Genomic DNA, 23,115 nt, shown 5'->3' with positions numbered 1-23,115 from the left:
TGTGATAGGCAGGGGATAACATGAATGTATTATACTGCCCCCACCCACAACAGATAAAAAATGACTGTACAATACAATAATATCAGAACTCGCCCATCTAATCCTTCTTCTTGTATCATATCTTTAATGGATGTCGGCTATCATCAGGGCGATCTTGTTCTTATTCTCAGCTGCTCAGAAAAAAGTGGGGGTACTGAGCCGATACCATTCTCGTACATTCCATAGCCAAGATATTCTCTTTCTTCCCCTACTTAGCCTTCCTTCAATTTTACCTTGCAAGATACGCTGAAGGAGTCTGTATTTATCATTATGGCCGAAATACTCAAGTTTCTTCCTTTTGATGTTGTGCATGACCTCTAGCTCTTTGTTCAGGCATTAGAGTACTTCATTGTTACGTATACTGTCAACCCATGATATTCTGAGCAGGTGTCAGTAACACCGCATTTCAAAGCATTGAAGATTTTTGGTGGCGTTCTCTGTTAGGGTCCAAGTCTCGGCACCATAATGTAAGACAGAAAATACATAACACCGAAGTAAACGAAGATGGAAATTGATCTTAAAATCCCTGTTACAGAGAAGTTTGCTCATTCTCTTAAATGCAGCCCTTTCCTGTTCAATCCGGGACCTAATTTCAACAGCATTGTTCCAGCTGTGATTAGGTACGCTGCCGAGATACTTATAGCATTGAACTTGCTCCAGTAATGTGCCAGCTACTGTCAAGTTAACAGGTTGAATGACATGTTTGCTTATGACCATTACTTTAGTCTTTTTTTTTCATTTTTAAATGCAGACCAACCACACAGTTCAGTCATGTCTGCAGGTCTTCAGTACTGCAAACAGAACAGTATCATCAGCATATCGCAGATTATTTATTGTGATCCCATTAATAATGATGCCCTCCTGTTTTCCTTCCAGTGCTTCAGAAAATACCCTTTTAGAGTAGATATGAAGAGGAGTGGAGATAGTGCACAGCCTTGCCTCACTCCTTTCTTTATTTCAATAGCACTGGTGTTTGTGTTGTCAACCTTAACTGATGTGGTCTGATTTCAATTCAGGTTTGCAATAATTTGGATATCTTGACCAGCATGCAGGATATGCAGCAATGTTTCATGTTTCACATGGTTGAAAGCTTTTTCATAATCGATAAAACAAGCATATAAATCTACGCATCTTTGCACCAAAACCTGCGTCCCCAGCAATGCTTCTCTGGTGCCAGATCCATTACAGAATCCAAACTGGATGCTACCTATATATTATTTACATTTGCTGTATATTCTTGCACATGTATTACTTTTAGGAAGATTTTGAAAACATAACTCATTAGGCTTATGATTCTGTAATCTCCATGAGATTTAGTCTTTTTTTATTTTTAATGTGGATGAAATTTGATGGCAACCAGTCAGAAGGAATTGATCCATTGGTGTATACTAGATTGAATAGCTCCATCAGGATATCCAGTGATTGGTCTTTTTTAAGAATTTTTAATATATCTACAGGTTCCGTTACACCATCAGGTCCAGGTGCTTTTCTGTTTTTGCAGTTTTTGAGTGCATATTCTACTTCCTGGTGAGTTATTAATGGTCCTTTATCTGTATCACAAACAGAAAGACATGGTCCCCTATTATCATGGAAGTATCCAGTATTCGGGAGATAGTAGGTTCGAACCCCACTGTCGGCAGCCATGAAGATGGTTTTCCGTGGTTTCCCATTTTCACATCAGGCAAATGCTGGGGCTGTACCTTAATTAAGGCCACGGCCGCTTCCTTCCCAGTCCTATCCCTTTCCTGTCCTATCGTCGCCATAAGACATATCTGTGTCGGTGCGACGTAAAGCCAATAGCAAAAAAAAATTATCATGGAAAAGATCAGTCACATAAACTTTCCAGCCATTCAGTTTTACTTCATGTTCTGTGATGACATTCCCTTGATTGTTATATAAGAGTCCATTTGTCCTCATGGTATATAACTCTGCAACTTCTTTATTCTTCCTCTTGTTGAACCATATATCCTCACTTTTCATCCTGTTTACCATCATACCATTGTCTGCTGTCCATCTCACAGCTTTCTTGAGGTCTTTTTGCAGTTCCTTACAATCCTATTACTCTACACAGTATAACATCATCTGCAAAAAGACTATTTTTGCTAGTGGCTTTACGTCACACGACACAGATAGGTCTTATGGTGACGCAAAAAGACTTACCTGTGATTCCTTTTCTTTATTCTTATCATTTTATCATTACATATGAGAGAACATAAAGGTCCAATAATATTGCATTGCAGAAACCCCTCTTAATCACTACAGGATCAGATAATGTTTCACCTACCCTGATTCTCTGCATTCTATTTTATAGAAATGTAGTCACCCATTCAATCACTCTTTTGTCTAGTCCAATAGCTCTCATTTTCGTCGGTAGCTGTGGATAGGTCAATAGTGTTACAGTCCATTTGTCCTCTTGAATCTAAAATATATGCTATATCTTGCTGGAAACCTACAAGCTGAGCCTCACTGGAATAACCTTTCTTAAACCCAAACTGCTTTGTATCAAACCAGTTAATAATTTTGCAGATGTGTCTGATATATCAGAAAGAATGCTTTCCCAATACATGTTGAGCTGACTGGCTTGTAATTATCTGCTTTATGTTTATCACCCTTTCCTTTGTACACTGGAGCTACCATAGCAACTCTCAATTAATTTGGTATAGCTCCTTCATGTAAACAGTAAACACGTAAGTACTTCAGATATAGTAAAGCTGTAGTACCTGTCGTTGACGGGACAATCATTTAGATGTGCATGACACTACACTTTTGTCCACCCTTCATATTTTCTTCATATTTTGAGGCACATTATTGGGCATGCCTCTCCCTGTCAGTGGCTAGTCGTGGCATACTCACTTCCTTGTTCTCTGTGGTGCTTTGCACTTTCATATCTTTTGCATTATTGCTGAACTTAACTCAGTCTCTCCCTTCCCTTATAAAAGAAAGCCTTTAAAATGTTACTGGAATGATTTCCATAGCAACTCTCTTTACAGCCTTTATAGTTAGTTACAGTCTCTTGGACTTAAAATTTCACTTGACTGCCACTGACATTTCCCATATTTTTGGCTGTATCAGAAAAATGTGTACAACAAAATATCACCATGAGTTAGTTTCATATAAAACCAACCGTAAGAGAGATACATAAAGTTTTATGCTTTAGGCCCCTTCTGAAGCAGTCCCTCCTGCTGAAATTTTTTGAACAACCAATAGCTAAGACCATACTCAACCTTATTCTAAACTGAAATACCAAGTTTAATTAAAATCCACCCATCCATCTTCCTATAACACACAGACAAACATTAAACTGAACTTGATATTAGGTCATTACAATGACTTCAGTATTCTTGTAAGAATACAATACAAAGTGTCTGGGTTGAAGGTATAATATTATAAAATTTATGAGAAGTAGTGGAGATATTTACTTGTGGTTTGTTTCTACAAGTAGGGTAACTCAAAATGTTTGTTTACATACCTAATAAACCTCGATATGCACACCATTAGTGACGTGACAGACTTCTAATCGGTATTACACTTCTCTCCAAGTGTTCTGCAGCATCGTAGGCGTAACATTTGCGATAGCTGCAAGAATGTGATGACGCAGATCGGTAGGTCACAAACTGGTGTCTGGTACACTTGATTCTTGACAAACCCCCACAGGAAAAAATCAAGTTGCGTATTGTCCGAGTTTCTAGGGGGCCAAGCAGTTGATGGACTACCTCTCCAAATCCAGCAATCTGGGAACTCACGATTCAAGAAACTTCCGCATAATGGCATGGTACACCATCTTGCTGAAAGATCACGTCACGAGGAAGTTGTTGCACAACATACTGCTCCAACATGTCTAGGTGACGTGTTCCATTAACTATAGGCTCTGCAAAGAAGAATGGGCCAATAACCCTGTCCCTCACCCAATCCACACCACACATTCACTTTTGGAGAGTCCCGTTCCAACTCTGTCACTACGCGAGGGGGTTCAGATCCCCGTACGTGGCAATTGTGCTTGTTTATCGTGCCGGAAATATGGAATGTAGCCTCATCTGAGAAACGGACCGAATCGAGGAATGCCTCGTTTCCATTAATTTTTGTCAGAATTGTCTCTGCGAATGCCTGGCTTCCATAGCGGCCTGTCCTGAGGTTTGATTTTCTGACAAAGCTGCAGTTTGTACGCCCGTAGGCGCAACCTTTTGTGGACGACATCGTATACTGTCAAACGAGGTAACTGTAACTGCCTACTTGCTTGTCGAATTGACTTACGAGGGCTCCGCTTGAAGGACTTACGGATTAAATCAACAGTAGCCTCTGAAACTGCGTGCTTGGCGTGGCGGCCCGACATCGACAGCAAGGTCCCAGGTACTCTAAGGTGCCTGTCCCATTTCATGATTGTTACGTAAGTGGGAATATCATCAGTTAGTAACAGTCCATACTCACGCCGAAATCTACGTTGTACTAGTGGAATGGATTTTATCTCCGCGAGCGAAAGCACACAGAACACCTTCTGCTGTGGAGTCCACATGGTTACTGGCGCGCTTCTCGTGAACACAAAAAACATTTTGAATTACCCTAGTCGTTGAAACAAACTGCCAATAAATATCTCCATTATTCCTCAAGTTATTAAATTTTATATTATTATACCTTTAACCCGGACACCTTGTATTAATCGACTGGAATGTCGCATTTAAAAGAAATGCTATCATATGTTCGATGATATGAAAAACGGCACATTCCTACTTTTCACGAAAAGTACTATGCTGGCGTTCTAACAGTGCCAAGTTCTAGAGCTGGAATGACCTGGCCACAGACAGTGGTGAACACTGTCCCCTTCAGTGTGCACGCTTCTCATTCCTATCAGTGCCTCAGAGCAGGGATCTAATAGCTGGAATACTGGAATACTGTGATGGGCCAGTAATTACCAGTAAGTACCAGTAATTATCAGAACATGTATGAACCAGAGGAATGGCATGCTAAAAAAGAAAGTTATCCAACTCCCCAGATACTTCCTGCTAATATTCAGGAAGGCTGTTCTAGTGGGCCCACAGCAGTAATACCATCTATCAAAGATGACTGGCAGCAGAAGAAACAAAGCACATAACAACAGTCAACAGAATGTTAATTTTAATCAATTTTATGTACTTTCAATGTTGTAGGTTTTCTTCCAACTCTGTGATATTAGGACATCCAATGTAAAGGGAGTCCTCCTTTCTCCTTCCATTATGTTCTTTCATAAATTTTTCTCATTTTGTTAGTCATCTTTACATAACAATGCTAAAACGCATGACGTCAACATCATACAGAGATTCCTGCTGCAACACCACGTGCAATGACTGGTGTGGCCATCCCATAGTCCAGACTTGAACCTGATCAAACAAGTCTGGAACCAATTGGAGCAATGCATCTGAGCGAGAAATCCACCATCTCAAACACTACAAGCCCTTGAGGATGTCCTTTTCGAAGAGCTGGGATGTCCGCCTCAAGTAAACATGCAGCGCCTTGGCAGAAGCATGAGAAGGCATTATGAAGCTGTTATCCATCCAAGGGGCGGTAATACTCCTTACTAAGACTCTTAATTACCACGTAGCCATTTTGGTGTAAGACCAGGGACCACTTTATTACACATTGTGCAATGATATTGTGTACTGATTATCCAAAGAACGCTTTCCATTTCAGTATGTGTGCATATCAGCAATTCCCACAGATGTCTATTTCAGTTGTGCCTTGTTAGGAAAATAGAGTATTGTAACTTTATTACCTTGTATTTCTTGGATTTTGTTTGCAAAACAATTAATTTGCGTTATGGTTGTCATGGGAATTATTTTTGATCCAGGGGGCTAATTTGGTGTATCAGTGTGGCAATATATTCTGCTTCAAACCATCTGCTTGCTTTTAATGGATCTGTCTTTCCTAGTAGCATGTAGCTATGAACAGGTTTGTTTTCATTGTTTGTTTCCATTTTAGTATGTATACAATCATGGAAATATGAATGTATAAGGAGGTGACCCCTTTTTTAGCAGTGTAGCCTACATATATTAAATTAATTCTTACCTTTCCATATAATAGTTCTGTGGTTTAACATTGTCTGACAAATGGTCAGCCTTGAGGCCTTTGGTTCAGAGGGTCTCGGGTTTGATTCCCAGCCGGGTCGGGAATTTTAATCGAGTCCGATTAATTCTTCTTGCTCAGGGACTGGGTGTTTGTGTTTGTCCCAACACTTCATCTTCATATCCAGACAACACACTAAACTCCAACCACCACAGAAACACGCAATAGTGATTACATCCCTCCATATAGGGTTGGCGTCAGGAAGGGCATCCAGTCGTAAAACAGGGCCAAATCCACAGTTAGCACCTGCGACCCCACAGATGTGGGAAAAGAAGAAGATGACTTCTGTGGTTTAACATTAACAACTTTGTCTTCCTTACATTCAGCTCCATGTAATTTCATTACAGCTACTCAGTCCCCAGACCACCCTGTTTTCCTGAATGTACCTCCATATAATCCTTCTAAATGAACCACTTAAGTTGTACATACAGTACCCGTGCAGTTCAAAGGAAGGCCATCTTTGTGCAGATCCCTTTCTACAAGTCCAAGTAAAGGAAAAGTATTCTAATCTATCTTTCCCTAATAGCATGTAGTAAACTCGGGCAAAGATTACATCCCTGAGAGTTATCTATTCCTTCCTGTAATTACTATGCTATTTTGTTTTATTCATCCACAGGTATGAAGAAACATCATTGAGGAAGAGTGGAATTATGGCAGCAATTCCCACAGATGTCAATTTCAGCTGTGCCTTGTTAGGACAAATAGAGTATTGTAACTATTTATTACCTAGTATTTCTTTGATTTTGTTTGCAAAGCAATTAATTTGTGTTAAGGTTGTCATTGGAATTATTTTTGATCAAGGGGGCTAATTTGGTGTACCAGTGTAGCAGTATATTCTGCTTCAAACTGTCTTTGCTTTTAACAGATACACAAGATGTGAAAATGGCATTGCTATTTATGAAAATGGGCTGGCTCCTAACATTTGAAAACCATCATAGTACAAAAGATACATGTCTGTATGCTGGTCATTTATAAAGAATGTTATTTTTTTAATTGTTGGTATGTTTTTATGAAGTTATGTATTTTGGTAGCCCTCTCGTTAGAGACTACAAAAACATTGTCATTGGGCTGTACATCTGTCCTATGTACATTTTTTTGTATTATGTAAACTAAACCTAAGAGAAAATGGTAGATATTAGACTATTGGAACTGTAGTTTGGAAGTGTTTATGTGATATAAACAGAATCTTTTCTTGACGTAGTATTTTGGGGATATTAAGTCATGTTGTAATTATAAGCTAATGTGTTTTGATCTTGCTACTAAGGTCTTCTTCAGAACAATAAGAATAAAATTAATCAGTTGTCACACTATAATAGCTAGGCTTGAGATAGAAAGACCCTGTTAGAAGTATAGTTCATTCCTGAGTCAAGATCAAGATGTTGAAAACTTAACTATTGAGGGCAGCCATTATCTACTCATTTTACACTGTAGACATCCTCTTTGTAAAACTTATTGGGGTGTTTAGCAATTTCTATTACCACATACATGATTTTAGGTGTTAAATATTTCTTCTTACAAATGACAGATGTTGCATCAAAAATTATTTGATTGTTCACCGTTAAACTTATCCTCCTTGCAAACCTCTCTTGCTTAGCTGATAAGGCTGTTTAGCACAGCACGCTTTTGACAAATCTGAAAATACTCATTGGGGACAAATATTTCAGGTTCCCTATCGGAATTAACATCTATATCATCTGATGGCCAGGCAGGCATCAATTTTTGAAAATTTTAACCAAACGCCGACCCCTCAATCATTAAATTCAAGTTTTGCATCAGGTGACTAACCACCATTTCTGACTCTGAATTACACATCAGAATTAGGCATTTGTGATAGAGGTCTGTAGACGAATAGGATCAACATGAAACTTGATGTGGTATTTGACAGAATATTATCCTGTATCATCCTGAACAATAAAATTGGTTAAAAAGTGCCACATTCTACACTGCACTGAAGTTTTTAAAGTCAAATCGAATCACTAAATGACAATTTTGTTGGCCAGCAAGTGATGCAAAACAAAAAACAAAAAAAAACAAAAAAAAAAACTTGCGGAACCATAATAAAGCATCAAATGGCCAAGCACCATTATCCCAGAGTTTGACAATACATTTAAAATGTCACTAATTAACAAGAATATTAAAGTTCTTATCTTCATTTTATGTATATAATACTTTACATTTCACAGGAAAGATGATTTAATACAAAGGATTTTGTATTTGTGTAAATATCTTGGAACTGAGCAAGTGGTCACATGGTTTAGAACATGTAGCTATCAGCTTGCATTTGGGAGATAGTGGGTTCAAACCCCGCTGTCAGCAGCCCTGAAGATGGTCTGTGGTTTCCCATTTTCACACCAGGCGAATGCTGGGGCTGTACCCTAATTAAAGTCATGGTTGCTTCCTTCCAACTCCTAGCCCTTTCCTATTCCATAGTCGCCTGAGACCTATCTGTGTTGGTGCAACATAAAGCAAAATTGTAAAACAAAAATAATAATAATAATAATAATAATAATAATAATAATAATAATAATAATAATAATAATAATAATAATAAATCTTGGAACCTTATTGCTGTTAAGGGTTTCACGGCAGCGGTATAAACAATCTCTGTATTTTCAGGGCTTGTAGGCCGTGGTCCAGGACCATATGATGGTTCCGACATTTCTCCTAAAAGTGCGTTCGGCATTTTCAAAGATAAATACAAAGTATGTTACGAGTGTTATTTTTAATATCCACCTATTCAGTACAAAGAGATCTTGTCTTATCTTAACACACTAAATTAACATCTTTAACAGTCTATCAGCTTTACTTTTTCTTATCCTCCAAAAGGGGTATTCAAGGAAACACATTTCTACTTCATTATAAAGATTGAGCTGTTTATTGCTCTACCCTCAACATGTTTTGGGCGCATTTACTCAGCGCTCCGGAGAGTGTAATCAAGGAAACACATTTCTACTTCATTATAAAGATTGAGCTGTTTATTGTTCTACTCTCAACAGGTTTTGGGCGCATTGACTCAGCGCTCCGGAGAGTGTAATCTTGTGAACTTGTGACATGCAGCCTGATACTACGATTTTAACCAAGGACATTCTAATAATTTTATGTTAGACAAACACCTACATTGATATCCTCTTTTTACGATTTGTAATAACAATCAGGATCCTGATTATTCACCTTACAGGTTTGAGTTTGAGGCTGATGATGCCCTTAAATTGGACGAAACATGTCCTTTGTAACTTTTTATGATAAGATTTAATTCTTGATTTACTAGATCTCTTCGTAGTGAATAGGTGGATATTAAAAATAACACTTGTAACATACTTTGTATTTACATACATTTCAATACAGACCTAACATGAGAATTATAACGTGTAATTTTCAAAGGTTCCAAATTATTTTGATGGCTACACTACAGTGGTCAGCTATGGTGGTGGGGGCTGATTGGCTTTTCTTTGGCCAATGATAGTGCTGGTTATGGTGTTCTGATAGCATATTGGTGTGTCGAGGGGGGGGGGGGGGGAGGTCGCCGATTGGCTGTTATTTGACCAATGATTGAAGCAATGTAGGGCTCAGTGTTGGTCGACCTGCCTTGGCAGAGACAGGCAACTGATCACCCATTGCTTTTTCTGGTCTGCTACAGCCTTTGTGTTCTCCAGGATTTAAAGTCTTCAGGACTGGAGACCAGGCTTTGTTGACCCGTTCAGATTCCTCCTTATGGTTAAAGCTGTTGGTGTGCTTTAAGATTTCAATGGCTTCCCTTTGTAGCCGGGTGTGATAAGATAAAGTAGTTGACAGTACTTTGGTATTACTGTACTGTATGTCGTGGCCTGCTAGTGGCGAGTGTTCAGTGACTGATGACCTTTCTGCTTGTCCCAGGTGGTTGTACCAGTTGTTCTCCTCTAGTCAGGTGGCGATGCTGCGTTTCATAGTTCCTATATACACCTGGTCGCAACTGCACAAACTCTTGTACACAATTGCTGCGGAGAAAGGATGGCGCTTGCCTTTAGTAGACCTTAGCAATTTCTGGACCTTTTTTTGTTGGCCTATATATGGTTTTTACCCCGCGGGACTCGAATAGCCTCTCTATTCGTCAGTTATCTTCCCATTGTATAGCAGAAAGGCTTTAGCTGCCGGACGCTCGTCTTTGTTCTATTCGAGGGTGGGTGGGCGGTTGCTGATTGACTGTTATTTGGCCAATGATTGAAGCAAATGTAGAGCCTGGCGTTGGTCGACCTGCCTTGGGGGAGACAGGCAATCGGTCACCCGTTACTTCTTCTGGCCTGCCATGTCCACTGTGTCCTCCAGAATTGATGGTTTTCAGGACTGGAAGAGCAGCACACTGTAGCCTTCACTATCATTGGCCAGAGAAAAGCCAAAAGGAACCACCTCCCATCATGGTGGACCACAGCGTGCACCATATATTGAAGTAGAATTGCGGCACAACTCCATTCCATCGAGAGCTTTCAAAGTACTTCAGAACCCTTGAAAATGCTGAACATATTTTTCAGTGAATTGTTGGAACCATCATGTGCTTGCAAGCCCAGAAAATACCGAGAATGTTTATCTTGGAATCTATTTTTGGCACCTGGTCAAGTGATGCAAAACACCATCCAATTGCTGTTGACTGGCTTCATTTTTATTGCTACCAAGATCAAAATGTGTCAGTTTCGAATAATCCCCAAAATACTACAGTGTCATGTAGTGATCATGAGAGTCTACATTTTAAGATCTTTTCTGTTCACTGGTCATATTTTGAAATTATTTTTTTTGGAGGTCTCTATATGAGGAGATTGTATTGTCCTTCAGTTGTATTTGGCCCTATGCTCCTCCCCAGGAGTTAAAAAAATAAGTTAAGAGTTCTTCATTAGTATAAAATTTAAAATCATTGTATTCTTTGCATTTGAATTGGCAAATGTAGAAATGTGACTATACTACCTGTATCACGAGGCAAGACAAGTTGTTCCATAAGAACGTTATTTCTGAGGAGATGTAAAGATTCTATTGTATGGTCTGGTGATTCTATTTTTAAATTTTTAAAATTATGGGCAGTACTCTCACACATATTACAGTATTAATTTAACCCATTTTGTAGTAACATAAGTAAGTGATATTGAAATCATTTTTCATGTATTCTTTAAGCATTAGTATTGACTTGGGAAGTTTCTCTATGTTACATAAAATAACAGAATTTGGGATGAATAGGTTATAGAATTGAGGAAACGAGGAGCAATTTACTATAGAATCTAAATCCTGAAGTGTACCTGTGTGTGATACTTATCCTTGAAAGTATAGCATGTGAAGGTGGTTTTCTAATTTTTTTTCTTGTTAAAACAATAATCACTATCACTACCATTGAAGTATAATTTTTACTGTGGGATGTTGCTAACAGCATAGTATGGTGTCATGTAATACCCAGTCTTTCACATAATTCAATTGGACATGACATTGACGTTACCATGAACGCAGTACAAAATTCATTAGCCATACCAAATACTTTAATATGATAATACCGGACAGCTTGCGGTCTTCAGCGAGAAAGTCGATAGTGCTGCTACCTACATGGCTTGGTGTGACCAACTCTTCAGCAACATATTGCCATCTGTATGATTCTTGGCGCTCTGGCGTGTTGTTTATAATGTATCAGTGTTTCTCACTAAAAAATCTTACGTTGCAGTTATATTCCAAGAAAAGCGTAATGCGCTGAACAAATTAACGAACAAGATAATCGTATGGGAACTGATCAGGACCGCAAGTATTAGAAAAAGTAATGACCTCGCATCTATATTGAGGTTACATTCTATGCCCCTTTCATTAAGAAATCAATCAGATACTCTACTGAAATATTGGTGGGACATAAAACCAATAACATTTACACATATGGAACTCTAGTTCACTCAAACTTGAGGGTCCACATTGTTAAATAGTAGGCTACCATAAATTTCACAGTTGAAAACTTGTGGGCCTGTAGCGTAGTGGTTATCGTGGTAGTCTTGAAATTGAAAATTGAAGGCCTCGAATCCAGTCGGCTCTTTTTACTGTAAGATAATAATAATAATAATAATAATAATAATAATAATAATAATAATAATAATAACAATAATAATAATTTTCTTTTCGCCCCACTAACTACTTTTACGGTTTTTTACCGGTATTCCAACCCACAGGAATCCTTTTACGTGGCAGTTAATCTGTCTGCACGAGGCTGGCATATTTGAGCCCCTTCAAATACCAGGGGACTGAGCCAGGATCGAACCTGCCAAATTCGGATCAGAAGGCCAGCGCCTCAACCGTATGAGCCACTCAGCCCGGCGTAAGAAAATTATTTCAGTGTATTATTTGCATAGGCTTGAGCACCAGTCCAACTAATGTAATACGCATATAGGATAATTTTTCATGCATAAATATGTAAAAGAGATTTTAGGAAATTCTGAACACTTCTTAAATGTCAGGCACATCGTAGGTCACTCACGTAACCCCAATATGTATTATATATATACAGATTAGTATTTCTGTCTTCAGAGGTGAAACAGAACATTCAAAGTCCGGCAAAGGTGAGATAGCAGCTTGTGGTGAGTTGTTCTGTAGAGTTCGGGAAGATTGGCCGGGTACAGAAGGAGAAGAAGAAGAAGAAGAAGAAGAAGAAGAAGAAGAAGAAGAAGAAGAAGAAGAAGAAGAAGAAGAAGAAGAAGAAGAAGAAGAAGAAGGAGGAGGAGGAGGAGGAGGAAAATGATAAGGGGAAGAAGAAGAAAAAACACTGGACCAAAACTCCTGTTCCTTAATTACACCTTCTCTTTCCCGAAATCTTAATAAACCATGGATATTGTTAAGGTATCTGCCTCCTCTGGCGCTTTGGTTGAATAGTTAGCGCTTCGTGGCCCTTCTCTTTCTTTTGATGATACCTTCATTCTTCAGAGTTTTGGTCCTCTTCCATTTCCCTTCCGAGAGGATGGTTGGCCAGTTATACTTCCGCTTAAAATAATAATCACCACCACGGAATGGTCAGCACATTGGCCTTCGGTTCAGAGGGCCCTGGTACGATTCCCGGCTGAGTCGGAGATTTAGATCTCTTCTGTTAATTCGTGTAGATTGGGGCCTACGGGTTTGTATTCGTATTCATACGCATCTTCAAATATATACAACATATCACACGAAAAACAACCTCAGAAACACGCAATAGTAAATACATATACGGTATCCTTCCACATAGGGTTGGTGTTAGGAAAGGCATCCAGCTGGAAAATTAGGCTAAGTCTACACAAAGTGCTGCCCGAGGTAACTGGGTAAAGTCTAGAAAGAAGAGAAGAGAGTAGTAGGTGAATATTCCTCCCAGAGGCTGGGCGGATAGTCAAATTCTGATTTTAATTTTTAAGACATAGAGAAACGCACGGCTAACACAGTGCTCGTTTGGAGGTTTATGAAGGAGGCATTTCATATTTTAAAATTTAATTCATAATTATTATGATTGTTCAGTTATTTTAACAAAAATATTTCCAATGTGCGTAGATGCATTCCTCTCAACTGTAGCATGGATAAGTGTGCAGTTCCTGGGCTTGTCACACCTCCACGCTAGATGTCACCACCGTCGCTGTTCGCACTCTGCTCAATGCTGTTGAGATAGAGCTGTCTGGTATTGGTGTATTAAAGTATTTGGTCATACTCCATAATCATTTGTATAACCTGTGAAAATATCAGTATTTGCAACACATTGCCAGGTATTTATTTTCTTTTCAAGTATGCATTTCCATTGCCTCTTTCTCATTGAGTACCGAGCTCGATGGTTGCAGTCGCTTAAGTGCGGCCAGTATCCAGTATTCGGGAGATAGTAGGTTCGAACCCCACTGTCGGCAGCCCTGAAAATGGTTTTCCGTGGTTTCCCATTTTCACACCAGGCAAATGCTGGGGCTGTACCTTAATTAAGGCCACGGCCGCTTCCTTGCCACTCCTAGGCCTTTCCTATCCCATCGTCGCCATAAGAGCTATCTGTGTCGGTGCGACGTAAAGCAACTAGCAAAAAAAAAAAAAAAAAAAATTTCTCATTGAGTTTATTTAATTTTTTTCATGATTGGTATGCTGTGTTCTTGTGGCAGTCTCTTTGTGGGAGAAGTTACAATTAATTGCATAACTAAATGCTTTGTTGTTTAGCAGATAAAGTTTTTAGCAATCTGACACACACACACACACACACACACACACACACACACTTGTTTCCTGTTGCTAACTACTACTACTACTACTACTACTACTACTACTACTACTACTACTACTACTACTACATTTTTGCGTTGAAGTTGGCTATGGCATATATGAGTGAAATGCCATGACTAAGATGCATCACCGGGCGAGTTGGCCGTGCGCGTAGAGGCGCGCGGCTGTTAGCTTGCATCCGGGAGATAGTAGGTTCGAATCCCACTATCAGCAGCCCTGAAGATGGTTTTCCGTGGTTTCCCATTTTCACACCAGGCAAATGCTGGGGCTGTACCTTAATTAAGGCCACGGCCGCTTCCTTCCAACTCCTAGGCCTTTCCTATCCCATCGTCGCCATAAGACCTATCTGTGTCGGTGCGACGTAAAGCCCCTAGCAAAAAAAAAAAAAAAAAAAAAAACTAAGATGCATGTAAGACTTACGAAAGACACATTGAGTAAGCTTTTTGATGGTGACTTGACTTTACAAACATCTTCCAGAAAAAGACCCGATTATCGTGAATTGAATTTAAGATACGCCGCATGTTCTCAGTCAGCCTGAAACTGACTAGAGGACAGCTTCTTTATCTATGATGAATGTGCTTAAACTGTGGCCACCATCAGAACTCAAACCTGAATCCCATGCTCTCCAGATAGCTGAGGTCATTAATTCTGGTTGAATGGTCAACACACAAGGGAGGCACATTCGGTTCTTTGATGTTCAATTCTACACCAATTTGGAGAAATGTGAGCTTTAGGTTCAAGTCCCAAAAGGAGTCGCTTCCTCAGCTTCTTTTTTCTTCAACCAGTTTAAGAGAATCTTTGCACTTTAAGTTTCATAATTTAGTCGGTATTGACTGAATTAGATGATGCCTCCATTTAGAAAGTGGGGGATACAAGATAAGAGTCCTATGGGTAGTCACATTGTCAGCTTTTTGTCAGACTTAGCACAACTCATAATACTTCACTCCAGCAAAATTCAGGATGCAGTAAGGTACAACCTACCCTGAAATAATTATTAAAAATAAAATAGAAACTTACATAGGTACAAATTTGAACAAAAATGACAACTACATTTCTGCGTTGAAGTTGGCTAAGTGAAATGAGTGAAATGCCATGACTACGAATAAATGTTGTGATGCTTGACTGTCTCTCACACTCATTTTGTCATTGTGCAGCTTCATCCTGTAGATGACAAACAATCAAAATATCCATAGGAGATGCACCTTCCTCCTCAATGTAATGGAGCATTCCTTCAGCGACTTGTAATCCTTCACTATGAATCCTCTTTTTAACTTTTCCGTTGTCTTCCATCTCTTCGTTTTCTGATTCATATTCATTTTTATCTTTGTTCTTTTTCACTATTGCAGCTATTTAAAAGTTCACAGTTTTCATCCTGCCCATCCATTCTCCAACATCACTACCAGTCACATCTTCACAGCCTGGAATTTTCTTCAGTAAATCCACTATCCCACTGTGTCTCTTCGCTGCTTTCTCAAAGTTTCCTGAAAGGTCCAGAAACTTTCTCCAAGAACGAACGAGGCTTATATGTTTGATTTCATTCCAAAATTCAAATATCCACCCCACTAGACCAACAATGCTTCCATTGGTTGACATGCTGAAGTCACAATAGTAGGGAAAAACATGGCTTTTATATCTTGAACAGCGAAAATAATTTAGTGACTGAAAAAAAAAAAAAAAAAAAAGAATAAAAATTAGTGTTCATTCGGCTCCATGGCTAAATGGTTAGCGTGTTGGCCTTTGGTCACAGGGGTCCCGTGTTTGATTCCCAGCAGGGTCTGGAATTTTAACCATCATTGGTTAATTTCACTTGCATAGGGGCTGGGTGTATGTGTCGTCATAATCATAATTTCATCCCCATCACGACAGGCAGGTCACCTACGGGAGTCAAATCAAAAGACCTGCACCTAGCGAGCCGAACCTGTCCTCGGACACTCCCGGCACTAAAACCCAAATGCCATTTCGGTGTTCATCAAGTTGTTGAGTTATACAGAATGTTGAATGATTGGAAGTCGAGGTAGTGGGATTATTATTCTACTACTACTACTACTACTACTACTACTACTACCACCACCTACTCATCGTTGGCCGATACTCTTATCCAAGTTTACGCTTCTTGCCTGCAGTTCCATAATTCATTGATCCATTCAATGGAGGTGGCGCTGATGACTTATCAGACCAATTCTTGCCTAAAACCTGTGGCCACACACATTCCATCTGATGGAAGGTTGGGGGGCTTGTTAATGTTTGAGATATGGTAGTTTCTTTCTTTGGCGTGTTTCCTCTTCCTTTCTTTGACATCCCTGCTCAAACTGTACAACTGCAGCTGGGATGGTAGCACACCAACAAGTGTGATCCACTGTAAGAGTATGCCAAGTCTTTAGGTTTTTTCTACTTTTCTCATGGTCTGTTTAAGTTTATCTTTATATCACTTCAGAGGAGCACCACAAGTCCTCGTGCCAGTGCTGAGTTCACCGTACAGGATTTTCTGAGGGAGTCTGCCATCACTCATATGATGGACATGGCCTGTCTATGTAAGCCGACGACTGATGGTGATGGCTTCTGTATTGTTTAGCTGTGCTTTCTCAAGAACTGCAATATTAAAGAGAGAGAGAAATGCATTTATTTCTCCTTCCCCCATTTGGAGGCTGCCAAAAAGACAAAGGTTACATGAAAATTTGATTAATAACTACAAGGGTCGTTTTAAAATATGTCTATAAATGATAGGTATACCATATTAAAGCCTACTTATTAATAAAAATCATATCAGTCAATAATTTTGAAATCCATGAGGAATTCCTCATAGGACAAAGATATAGGTAAGAGTATAAATGATTTTTTACTATTGTTAATGATCCTTTCAGAGCTGCTAACTCAATGTCCTTAATAGGGCCGATGATCTTCAATGTTAGGCCCCTTAAAACAACAAACAACAACAAGCATGTCCTTAATAAATTGGTTATGCAAAGTAAATTTCTTACAAAAGTTGTGAAATGTGTGAATAATGGTGCATCTTACTCCTATCATCAATCCTAAAACATCTATGGAGTCCAGATGATATTTCTAAGCACAATATGGAATTGTAGGTTCATATATATCACATTTCTCCTTGTGTACATCATGTGGTTGAGTGGATGATACTTCGGTTCTAATTGTGGGGTGTATTATGAACCCTTAACTTGAGCCCGGTGGTGTAAATATCATGTCAATCCACCGGCTTGACCCTGTCTGAGACAATCCACGTACCTCCTCGTAGACTGTATAATGCTTTTCTCTTAGGGCTTCAGTAATCATAGATCTTATACGATGATGTTGTGAATTCCGTAGGATGTCATTAAATGCACAGGAACCCAAGATGTGACCAAGCATTTCAATCTCACAGTGGGAATGCCGACGGGGATTATTGTCTTGGGACCTGCCAGGTAATGCATGAACTGGAACTACATTTGCTGTCAGTTTTATGGCATTTCTCCACTTGCTGCTGTTAAACCTTTGGGTTTTCTCATCCACTGATTGGCTGGTGTGTATTCCTGTATAACACCCTTACTCATTTGATGTTATCCCATCGTCGCCATAAGACATATCTGTGTCGGTGCGACGTAAAGCAAATAGCAAATAAAAATAAATCATTTGATGTTCATAATGGACCTAAGTTTTTTTTGGTGAAAGCATTCCAGCTTCTTGATGTGCTGGCGGTATAGGGTCCAGGATTCACACCCGTAGAGTAACATAGAGATAACACCTGCTAGGTACACCATTATTTTTGTTCTAATTCTTAGATTTTTGTTCTGGAATGGTCGGTGTGAGAGATATTGTCCAAAAGCTATCTGGGCAGCCTGTATACTGTTCTCCACGTCCTTTTCAGAGGAACATTGCATTGAGAGAATACTCCTTAGGTATGAGAAGTGATCTACCCTTTCCAGAGTTTTGCCAGACATGGTGATACCAAAATCTGGGATGCTGGTTTCAGGAATAGGTGCCTTGGTTTTCTGAATGTTAACAATCAGGCCAAAACATTTGTATGCTCTGCTGAAGCAGATGACAGGCTGTTGAAGTTCTTCAGGTGTGTGGGCTAGAGAGGCCTTATCATCTGCACATTGCAATTCTGTAACCCGGGTAGAACAGGTTAATCTTTTCAAGCAAAGTTTGGCCTAGTTGAAAAGTCCCTCTTCATACCGATATTTCATTTCCACACTTCTGTTGTTTGCAGGTGTTGTTTCATAAAATATGGCTGCCACCTACAGAGCAAAGGGTAGGTGTAAGTACACATCTTTGATTGAACCCTTTTGTGATTGGAAATTCTGTTTCTTTTTTAAAAGTACTTTTCTTAGATATATTGCCGAGTTCAAAAGTTAATGACAAATTCTTGAGACATCATACAAAGTTTGTGATAACAGTTGATGGGGACTGGAATGTCTGTACTCACAGTGCATGTTTTTTTGGTTGCTCTTTTATTTATATACCATTCATACATTGTTGTAAATAGTAGAGATATGTAATTGACTCATCTGGAATCTTGCCTCTCCTCATGAAATCTGTGATCCCAATCAAACTGAGAATGTTATTCATAGTATAGAAGAGTGACATACTTTGAATAGAACGTGAAACACACATACCCAGTTGTAGATTACAATGTCAAAAATTTTTGTTCATCGTATGTCAGCTTAATAATGTGAGGATATATACTTTCATGCAGATTGTATCATAGAATACATCATTTATTCTCACAGTCCTAAGAGTAATGTAATTGACACACTCTCTTAAGAGTTACTGATGTGTATGTTTTTGTATATATATTATTCACCTTCTACAATTTTTAGTTTAAAAACACTAGTTCTGGAAATATCTTCTCCAATCAGCCAGTCAGGTGCATACATATAGTATGCTGATTATTTATTTTTTTGTTGCAAGATTGTCATCTGGCATTGTTGCATCAGCATGTTCATGAAATATTTTGTTGCTCTATTGCAATATATTCAGAGTAAATAAATGTCTTAAGAACATTCCATTATTTAGAATACTGGAACTACATAAAGTTATATTGTATGAGTAAAAACTCATTAGAAGAGATCAAATAACATTGTATGCTGAAAACTTTTTTTTTTTTTTTTTAAGGAAGAAGGATTATACTGTCTATGTATAGCAGCGATTGAAAACTGTGAAACCAAAGATTTTGTATTTATAAACAGTCAAACTGTCATTTATCTTGCCAGGTTGTTGTTGTTATTATAAGAATAAGACTGACAGTAAGCTAAGTACTGTTTTGTACCATGTAGGTTTCATGACCATCCCATGAAGGCACCTTTTACTGCAATGTACATCTTTTCGTAAGATATTCCACCAGTTGATTAGAGCAAAGATATTGGTATTGAAAGATGATACAACACTATTTTCAATATTTGATTGTTTGTGAACACTGTGCAAGAATATCTGACCAGAGAGGTAATAAAGAGAACAAAAATTGTGACATTTAAACTATATTAAGATACATAGGTTACAAAATAGAAATATGCAGCATACTTGCTGAGATATATTCCATCTTAATCAACCTTGTTCGGTTTTTCTCAGTAATGAGGAAAGCAGTAAATACCGGTCCTTTCTTTCTTCTTTCTCTCCAGCTTTACATTGGAGATGATAGATCAGTACCCCTCTATCATGTGTCTTAGTATTAAGGGGAGCTCCAATGGCCTGTTTTGAAATATGCTTATTTTGTTAACTTCATGTTCCTCTTCCTCAAACATATTACTATAAAAATGATCATTATTGTGGAAACTGCTCTTCCTTGAGGAATATCGGTGTATTAAAATGTTGCATGTACAGTATATCACAGGACATGTCTTAAAAATGTGAAACTCCTGGTGTTAATGGGTACTGGGGGGGAACATAATTGCTTAAAAATTAAATTCTGAGAAAATGGCACATAAACTTTCTGCACTTGTCGTATTCCTCTAATAATGGAACTAACTCAGTGGATTCAGCCTTGGTGTTATTCAACAGGAGTAGGCTATGTGCCAACACCGGGTTTCACCTTCTTCCTACCTCACTATCACCATCATCGCACACTCAGACGTGCAGGTCGGCCTTGGAAGTTGAAAAGAAAGACCTGCACCAGGTGAACCAAATATGTCCGTGGACACTCGGCACTGAGCCATATGTTAATTCATTCATTAATTGAACTTGGCAATCAATCAATCAATCAATCAATCAATCAATAAATATGTACAGGGCAAACTTCTAAACACCTTTTCTGTTATTTATTTATTTATTTATTTAATGACTGTTATGTTCATGAAATACACCAGCAGTGCTGTTAGTAGATGAAATACACATGCTTTCTGGATACTTAATGCTAAGAAATATAAAATTGTTGCAACGTTAGAATTTCAGATAAGAACTTTTTTTACCCCACCATTGAAACCCCCTTCAATTTAAGGGACCATATGCATTATGAACTGTTCAATTCTTTATTTTGTTTTTCAGTGCTATGTATCTGTATAGTGTAGGGATTTGGGTGTAAAGCAATAAAAAAGAAACACTAATTTCAGTGGCATAAATTTATTTACACCTGGCTGGAGTTAGCAAGAAAATTGTTCAATTAGTATTTAATTACCAATAGTGATGAGCTTTTCTATTTTTGTAAAAGTTGTTTACCAGTAGGCATACTATTTTATGTCATTAATTTTTTTTTTAAGTTCCTATATTAGTTCCTTGGGTAATGTACAAATAGTTGTTATTTGTTAGATTGGTTTTTCTGTTATGTTGCTTGTTGTATTGTTTCTTATGTTTCTTGTTATTGTAATAAATACTGTCTTGTTGGTTATTTAATCTGATTTTTATTATTTAATTATTTTCTTTATCAATTGTCATGGTTTGGTTTAAACTCATGAGTCTGTGCCAATGCAGACTTTTAGAGTACAGTTGTTGAAAAGTTTCCTGGTGAATTCGTTGAAAAGGATATGAAATCAGGATATATTCTAAGTCTGAGGTAGCAGGTTTTAGTAAGGAAGTGTGGTACATTTATGTATTTTGTTACCTTCTTTTTCCTTTTTTCACTAACTAGTGGTGACATTTTATGGCCATAATTTGTAAGCATTCTTTACACATTTAACATAGGCCATTTCATTTCCTATCAGTATGAAAATCCACAGCCTTTTTCCAGTCATTCGACCGGGTTAGAAATGGAATGAATGGAGCCCCCATCTAGCGGCGAGGATAGGAATTGTGCCGACTGCCAAAGCCTGTTGCACTCCTGTGGGGCAATGATTAATGACTGACAGATGAAATGAAATATTGGAAAATGTTGCTGGAATGAAAGATGACAGTGTGACAGTATTTATAAACTTTCTAATTGATGCCCTTATACCGGTATGTGAGGAATTGTGGTACAAACACATGGGAACAAAGACAAGATAAGATTTGGAATGAACAAATTAAAATCAATAGAAATACACATTGGTTGAAGATGTGTGTATGAACCAGCTTATACTGTAAAAATATATTATGCAAATGGAGGATGCTAATTTACTTGGGAGACTTCTAGAAACTGAGTGCTACAAGGTACAAATATATAATGAAAATTAATTTCATCCATCCCATGTCTGTGGGAATTTTTAATACAGTGGAACTGCAGATTAAATGTGGGGAATTTTTAATAGCCTACAATTAAACTGTGGATGAATACACAAAAAGTAAAAGTTGCTATGTCCGAACATGAATTGTTAATTTCATGCTTGATCAACAACATGTGTCTCATATAGTAACAAATTTCTACCGTTGCAATAAAGCGTGTTACGGTAGGATATGTGCGATAATACGATTTCTTTTTAACTAAAATAGCCTTGCTTTGTGCTGACAATTACTTATGAAGGTAACATTTAAGTAGGCTATTTTTCTTTCCTTTTTTAAAATTTGGGACAACTGCAGCAGGCGTTGTACACAGCGTCTTCTCATTATTTTGTAAATAGGGATATGTCATTTGTATTTTCTTTGTTGGATACCGTGCACAAATAGTAAATTACGTCACGCTAAACACCTCATACTGCTGCGAAGTCTAGCGGATGAATTCAGAATTATGCGCTGTAATACAAAGTGGATGAATTTAGTGCATCGTAAATGTTAAAAGATGTAGGTAAGGAGTTCGTATTTTCATTATACAGTAAGATGAAAGCTGTTATTCATTAATGTTTCATATCAACTGAAGGTTTCTTTTTACCTTAAATTTTCACTGAGTAATGCTGTTAAGTTTGACTTTAATAGCTACGGAACTACTTTCACTTGCGTCAGTGCGTCTGTTGTTAGTGCCCAGCCCATTGCAGGGAAAGTGCTTGGTGTAGTAAACTTTGTGTTGTTTTTCGGTAATTACATGGATATTTTGGCAGTGTGTTAAGGTAAGTGCATTTTTAATAATGCTATTAGGTATTCACGCAAGATAATCGAGTTTCTTATTCCCTTCAACAAGTTTTTCTGTTAAAACATGTTTATGCCGTACAGTGCGTTGTGTTGACTCGTAAATTTACTCACCGATTTGGATTGGTCTCCGTTTGAAGAAACACAGTCAATAACTTAATTTGACTTTAAATTTATCTGGGAGGTTTAGGTACCATTTTTACGTTGTCTCAAGACAGGTATATTTCTAGGAAAGGTGAGGTTAGAGGCGCTTCGTTTACCGGTTTGGAGCAATAATAATGTTTAATATTGACATGAACTGGTGGTACGGTATGTTGAGACATTTCTGTCGATTTGCTGTATATACCAGAGAGGCGCACCTTTTTTCCTTGGGAACCT

General features: G+C 38.2%; 2 protein-coding genes across 4 annotated transcripts in view; both read left to right on the top strand.

The window, feature by feature from the left end:
• Window positions 1–9,606, top strand: part of Gale (UDP-galactose 4'-epimerase) — a 145,747-nt gene extending 136,141 nt beyond the window's left edge. The window contains exon 9 of the mRNA XM_067143317.2: window positions 6,749–9,606. Coding sequence (XP_066999418.1) covers window positions 6,749–6,754 — 6 coding nt within the window. The 3' untranslated portion in view covers window positions 6,755–9,606. The remainder of the gene's footprint in view (window positions 1–6,748) is intronic.
• Window positions 9,607–22,621: 13,015 nt separating this feature from the next.
• The window catches only part of LOC136866395 (uncharacterized), a 434,395-nt gene continuing 433,901 nt past the window's right edge, over window positions 22,622–23,115 (top strand). For all 3 annotated transcript variants that reach the window (XM_067143316.2, XM_067143315.2, XM_067143314.2), the window contains exon 1: window positions 22,622–22,718. The gene's annotated coding sequence lies outside the window, so the exon portion shown is untranslated. The remainder of the gene's footprint in view (window positions 22,719–23,115) is intronic.

Source organism: Anabrus simplex, chromosome 3 (genome assembly GCF_040414725.1).
Source record: "Anabrus simplex isolate iqAnaSimp1 chromosome 3, ASM4041472v1, whole genome shotgun sequence".
Lineage (NCBI taxonomy): Eukaryota > Metazoa > Arthropoda > Insecta > Orthoptera > Tettigoniidae > Anabrus > Anabrus simplex.
The sequence above is the reverse complement of the archived record's forward strand: the minus strand, read 5'-3'. Positions and strand labels throughout refer to the sequence as shown.